Source organism: Lipotes vexillifer, unplaced genomic scaffold (genome assembly GCF_000442215.2).
Source record: "Lipotes vexillifer unplaced genomic scaffold, Lipotes_vexillifer_v1.1 scaffold252, whole genome shotgun sequence".
Classification (NCBI taxonomy): Eukaryota; Metazoa; Chordata; class Mammalia; order Artiodactyla; family Lipotidae; genus Lipotes; species Lipotes vexillifer.
Genome location: NW_006773367.1, coordinates 2,831,251 through 2,837,594, shown reverse-complemented (window position 1 = coordinate 2,837,594; position 6,344 = coordinate 2,831,251). Strand labels below are relative to the sequence as shown.

The following is a 6,344-nucleotide window of genomic DNA, read 5'->3' as shown; positions in this document are numbered from 1 at the left end:
ACAAAGCTTTATATAGTTGTACAAAAAGTTGACGCATTGGTGTTGCGGCTAATGATAATAATTGTATTACTTCAGCATCATATATCATAAAGTTATACAACTTAACCCTTTGATTTTGAGTTTATAAGCTTACTATTTTAATACACATCATATATTCAGTACTAGTTATTACTTTTGTATAAATAATTTCTTAATAGTAGTACATGATACTGAGGGAAAATAAAACAGTTAATAATTTTCCAAATGGTAGTAAGAAAGAAACTCATTAGTATACATTTGATTTGGGGGCTAAGCATAATTTGGCCTATGACTTAATGGAATCTAGAAGAGTGAAACAAAGCTTTTTTAAACTGGAGGGACACTCATGTGGATCAAGTTCAAGCCCTTCATCTTTCATATTAGGAAATGGCTGCACACCAGCCTAAATGACTTATCTAAGGTCACATAATTATACAGTAAGAGAGATATCCCAGGTCTCCTGATAACAAATCCAGAATATTTTCCATTTCATAAAAGAGGTTTATACTATAATACAATCATATTTTTTTAAAAGATCAAATCAGCTATCAAGGAAAACCAATACATGATAACATTTTAGACTTAAAAAGAAAACCCTAGAGCAAGAGTTTATTAAAAATATATGTTGACAACTGTGTAACAAAATTAGTGTGGAATACAGTACTGTAAACATTGATGGCAGAAGTTCACTGGTTGTGGTAATTTATTTGTGTGTTTATGTATTACTCTTGGGTATTAGTTGTGCTTTCATCTGTATCACTGGAGTTAAATTTTTTCCACAAAAATTTCTCATTTGATTTCCAAAGAGGAGCTTCAAGATCCTCTTTCCTTTTGGAGGATGCAGCAGAAGGCACTTTTTCACACAGAGTCTCTATCACCGCCAAGTCGGTGAGTTTACTAAGACTCTCGTCATTCTGTTCATTCAAGATGTCCCAGAAATCTTTTGGTCTCTGTTTTGCTTTCTCCATGGGCCCTGAAAGAACTTTCTTTGGCAGTCGTGTGGGACTGTTCCCGTGACTTTTAAAGAGGTCATCAAGAATAGAGGTGTCACCAAGTAAGCTTACCACAGAAGTGTTTTCTAACACTGGATTTTCTATCTTTTTGTTTTCCACTTTGAAAAAGGGTCCATTTCTTGAAACACCTAATGCTGTGAGATCCTGTCGGTTTTTCATGGTATTTTCCAACTTTTCCAACTCATACGCTCCAGACTTACTGTTCAGGAAACAGGATGCTGCAGTATCTGTGGATCCTTGGCTGTTTTTCCCATTGTTCGTCTCTTGGGTAGAGCTTACAGGTAATTTCTTAGTTTCCACAACATTAGAAAGCACCTCTTCTCTATGGAAACTGTGATTTCGAAACTTAATTGATTTTTCTTTATATATTTTTGGGTTGCAAATTTGAGAAAAATTTTTGGTACAATTTTTAAATGACAAAGTTACAGAATCTGACACCCTTTCTTTTATAAGAGACTCTCTTTTTTCAGACAGATTCCTGACTCTCTCTCCTTCCTCACAGGCAGATTTAATGAATTCTGAAGGGGAATCCACAAAAAATTCTTTTACCTCTGGATAGTGAGAAGCATAAAAGTCTCTTAGCATTTTCTGTCGTTCTTCTGATGTGGCATTAGTTATATGTTTAGCAAATTCCTTTACAGAAGACAACTTAAAATAAGAAGCCATTTCTTCAAATTGTTTTCTGAAGATTTAATGAACAAAACCAGTGGTTATTTTTATTACATTTTATTTTTAAAGAGCTTGTCTTCAGTGTTATGCTATGTAGCAACAAAGCAATGTAATCGTATTCCTTTAGCATATATTAGCTTAATTCCATAATGAACATGCATTTTGCACTTAGGAGAATGGGATCTCTTTCCTTACACTACTGAAAAAAATATTCTAGCTCATGAAATTACCAGCTTTTTTTTTTTTTTTTTTTTTTCCTTGCGTTATGCGGGCCTCTCACTGTTGTGGCCTCTCCCATTTGCGGAGCACAGGCTCCGGATGCGCAGGCCCAGCGGCCATGGCTCACGGGCCCAGCCGCTCCGCGGCACGCGGGATCCCCCCGAAACGGGGCACGAACCCGCGCCCCCCGCACCGGCAGGCGGACTCCCAAGCACTGCGCCACCAGGGAAGCCCGAAATTACCAGCTTTTTAAGCTATTCTGACTTATACTATCAGGTATTTCCTGGGAATTGTGTGATCCCAGCATGCTGCTACTCCAGTCAGCCAATTTATGACTTACATGAGAATCATAATTTATATAATCTGTATTTGGAAACCTATATTGCATTCAAGATCCATGAAATAAAACTGTCAAAGAAGGGTCTTAATAAATAGAAAAGAGAAAACGCTGAAAAATTAAGACAGGAATCGTTTTCATCTATCTCCTCTTTTCTCCTTCCACAAGTATCGATACAATATAGAAATTTCACACAACTTTTTGATGAGCCTAAAGAAAAGTTCTAAACTGAAAATCCTAGATTCTTTTTCAGTATTGATCTGACTTCAGTATAGATAGCTACACTATAGTCAGATGCTATTTGAAGAAATGCGTTTCAGTCTTAGTATAAGATATTAATAAAAGCTGTTACATACATATGTGAGGAAATGAGCCTTCTGAAACCCTGCTAAGATGGAAGTGGAAAGGTTGTTTAGGAACCCTGGGCACTAGACTCTGCTCCTTTCCCTAGGTGAGGGTTCTATGGTCTGAACTGTATCCTCCCCCCAAATCCATAAGTTGAAGCCCTAAACCCCAGTGTGACTGTATTTGGAGATGGGGCCTTTAGGAGGTAATTAAGGTTAAGAGAGGTCATAAAAAGTCACCAGAGAGCTCTCTCTCTGCCATGAAAGGACACAGTGAGAAGGTGGCCATCTGCACACCAGGGAGAGAGCTCTCACCAGGAACCAAATCAGCTGGCACCCTGATCTTGGACTTCCCAGGCTCCAGTACTGTGAGAAGTAAATTTCTGTCTTTTAAGCCGCAGTCTGTGGTATTCTGTTATAGCAGCCCGAGCAGACTAAGATGGGCTAAGAGGGTACTGGTTTGCTGATGCTGAGTTTAGGCCATGAGTCAGGAGAGCCCAATGCTTATAAATGTTTTTTTAAACAAAAGCCACAGATAGTGTTGCAGTATATGATTAAAAGTCCCCAAATTGTAGAATTATGTCTATTTTTATATATTTCCTTACAACATTCATTTATCCACTCAACAAATATTTATAGAGCCCTCTTATTTGCTAGGCACTGTAAAAGAAACTATACAACAGTGAACAAACCCCAGTTCCCTGTCTTCAAGGAGTTTATAGTCTAGTTGGGGGAGACAGATACATGAAAATCAAACCAGAAGGGAGTGATAAACCCCATGATGGAGGTAAATACGGCACCCTGTTGGCATCCACAGAAGGGGTACCTAAGCCAGTGACTGGTAGTGGGCAAGGTGGCAGGGAAGGCTTCTCTGCTGTCACCACAAGCCAGTCAGGTAAAGATAAGCCAGGAAGCCTTCTAGGGAGAGAGGGAACATGCATGGGCCCAGTTGCAAGAAGACTTGGTGCACATAGGCGCAGAAGAATCAGCCAAGAAAAAGGCTGAAAATCATGAGGGATCCGTATGCCAATTTCAGAAGTTTGAATTTTATCCTGTATACAACAGAGAATCCTGAGGATAAAAAATGATTTTTTTAAATGTATGTAACCAGGAGCTTTATTTAAAGCCACTATTATTTTTGCCACTCAGACCAGGTTACATAAAGTTTGTGTTTCCTTTGATTTTAGTGGCAATCCATGCTGCAAATTCATGACTTTTTTTTTGTGGCTTCAGATGAGTACCCTGGCTTCTAGTCCTCCCCACACTGGTCCTGTTACTTGTTCCAAATCCAGGTACTATCTATGCCTGATCAACAGCCACTCTCATTGCCAACAGAATAGTTAATAACACAAAAGCAAGGTTCCAAATTTCTGTCCTGGATATGGCCAATGTTCTTTGTTGGAAAGCAACAAGTATGTTCTTAAAAGGTTCCAGTTTTAACTTCACATGAAGTAATGAAGTGTCATTGTTTTGTTTATTAATCATCTCCGAATCATTTTCATGGTCTTTCTCATAAATATTTGTGCTGTGAAGATTAAGTAATTGGCAGGGTTACAGGCTGATGTCTTTTATTCATCCAAGACTTGGTAGTGTTTCAGCAGTTGCCAAAGTACTTTCACCTTTGCTGTGCTGACCTCACCCATGACCCTGCAAATCTGTCACCTCTGGGAAGAGAGGTGCTTCAGACCTTATTCTACCTGAGTAGTATGCAAGTAAACTGGGCTGTGTGGTTGCCCTTTACAGGATGAGCTATGATTACAATTCATTTTATTTTTGCCTTCTAAACTTGCTTTTGTAATTCTTGGTCTTTCTAAACACTCAACGAATTGCAAGGTACAGCCAGGGGATACAAGCTAGCCACCGCTTTGTGAAGAAAATTTTGTAGACACTCATAATCCATTTAGAGAAAGGAGCAGTGGTGGGGCAAAGGAAATCAAAGTTAGGCATCTTTCAGTCTTTCAACAAGTGTATCAAGAGTATTTATGTATCACGGAAAAAATTCAATTTTTCTCCTTTTTTCTGGAGGAACTGAAGGAGAAGGGATGGAACACAGCTAAAACCATGTTCTTTCTGCCTAAGCTTTCTGAAGTGAAGGTAGGACTGAAACTTCATTCAGATAATCCATGGGGCTACAGCATAGTACAAATTCTTGATTCACATAAAGTAGGATGGTTAGCAGGAAAGAGGTGCTAGCAGTTTGGACACCGATCCCTAGTTCAGATGTTGGCATTCTAATATTAGACACCCTTCACCTTTTTATTTAGCATGAAGCATTTATCCCTAGGATAAGTAGAGAAAAAAAAAGAGGCAAAAACTAATCAATGTTAATACTTTTATTTTTATACACAGTGCTAAAGGGGATCAGACACTTGTGTTTAAAGACTGGTAAAATGTATATGGTTGGTCTCCTAGCAAAAATAATTGCCCGAAGAAAATTACCCACAATTTACCCAAAATCATTGTTGTAAATCTGTTTGTGAGGAGTTGTGTTGCTATAGCAGTGTGGGGTGTTCACCTTTGTGGGCAACGGTGGGCAGCTGAGAAGCGTGCTCCAATCTGCCACACTAGCACCCGAGGAGCTAAGGGACAGGTTGCCTGGGAGTTGCCAAAACCCGAGGGAAGCATCTGGAACACACAGAGCAACCACCATTTTCCTATTGTCTGTAGAAGTCATCAGGACCAAATGGACCACGCCTCCTCTCCCTGCTTACCTCAGTCACTACTTCTCAGTTACACATAACCACTGGCTTCGCATGCCCCTGCTAGTCTCTACATCCCTGATCTAATCCAATCCCCCATCCTTCCAGACCATTCCTCGGTGCCCCTGGAACCAGGCTATGATCTACTAACTCTCCTGTGTCTTCTGCCCAAGGGGCCCTCTGTCTCCTCCTGATACTGCCTCCCCACTGCAGCCCTCACAAGTCAAGATCTCATACCTCACATCCTTAAACCTCAGGGTTCATGCTTCCCATTGCTGCTTCCAGATCATTTTTTCTTAAAAACTCCTTCCCCTCTTTAAGGTTTATGCTATCCAGCTTAACCATTCTCACCCCCACCCAACCTTGTTAACTGACTTTCTAGTTGCTTCCTGATAGTGACTGAACACTCAAGATCCTGGATTAATGTTGTTTCCTCTCCCATCTCCTGCCATCATTCTTGATAACATCAGTATCCATGTGGATGTCCCACCCAACTCCTGGCCCACCAGTTTCTTGACCTCACCTCCACAGACTCGATTCCATGTTAGGCCCCTATTCCCAAAGTCATATACCACTAATGTCATTACCATTAACTGCACAACCTCCAAATCCCTGAATTCAATCATATCATGCTCCACTTCAACTGCTCAATTATCCCAGTGACAACAATGCTGGAATATACCCTTCGTCTCATCAAGTCCTCCAATTTGCTGACTCTTCTGCTTTCTCACTAACATCAGCCTCCCCTTTTCCAGCTTATGTTCAATTTTATAATCGCTTCTTTGCAAACATCCTTTAGCTTCCTTGCTTCTCTCTCCTTCTCCTGGTAAAACTCAGCTGTTTCCCTATTCTGTGTCTGCAACTGAACAACCGAAAGCTTGCTGAATGAAGTCTGCACAACTGCACAGATGGTTTTACTGGAATTACTCTCAAATAGGAACATAACATCACCCAGGAAGTCTAGCTCCACTAAGCTTGCTTTCCCACTTTATGACTTCCACTAATGACTTCTTTCATAATTTCTCTCTCCCCAAATCTCTTTCCC

The 6,344-nt window shown here is 40.1% G+C and overlaps 1 protein-coding gene across 1 annotated transcript in view; it reads right to left on the bottom strand.

Annotated features, from left to right (window-relative positions):
* Positions 1 to 626: 626 nt before the first annotated feature.
* The window catches only part of ERCC6L2 (ERCC excision repair 6 like 2), a 140,067-nt gene continuing 134,349 nt past the window's right edge, over positions 627 to 6,344 (bottom strand). Inside the window, exon 19 of the mRNA XM_007448290.1 lies at positions 627 to 1,713. Within this exon, the coding sequence (XP_007448352.1) occupies positions 741 to 1,713 (973 nt within the window). The 3' untranslated portion in view covers positions 627 to 740. The remainder of the gene's footprint in view (positions 1,714 to 6,344) is intronic.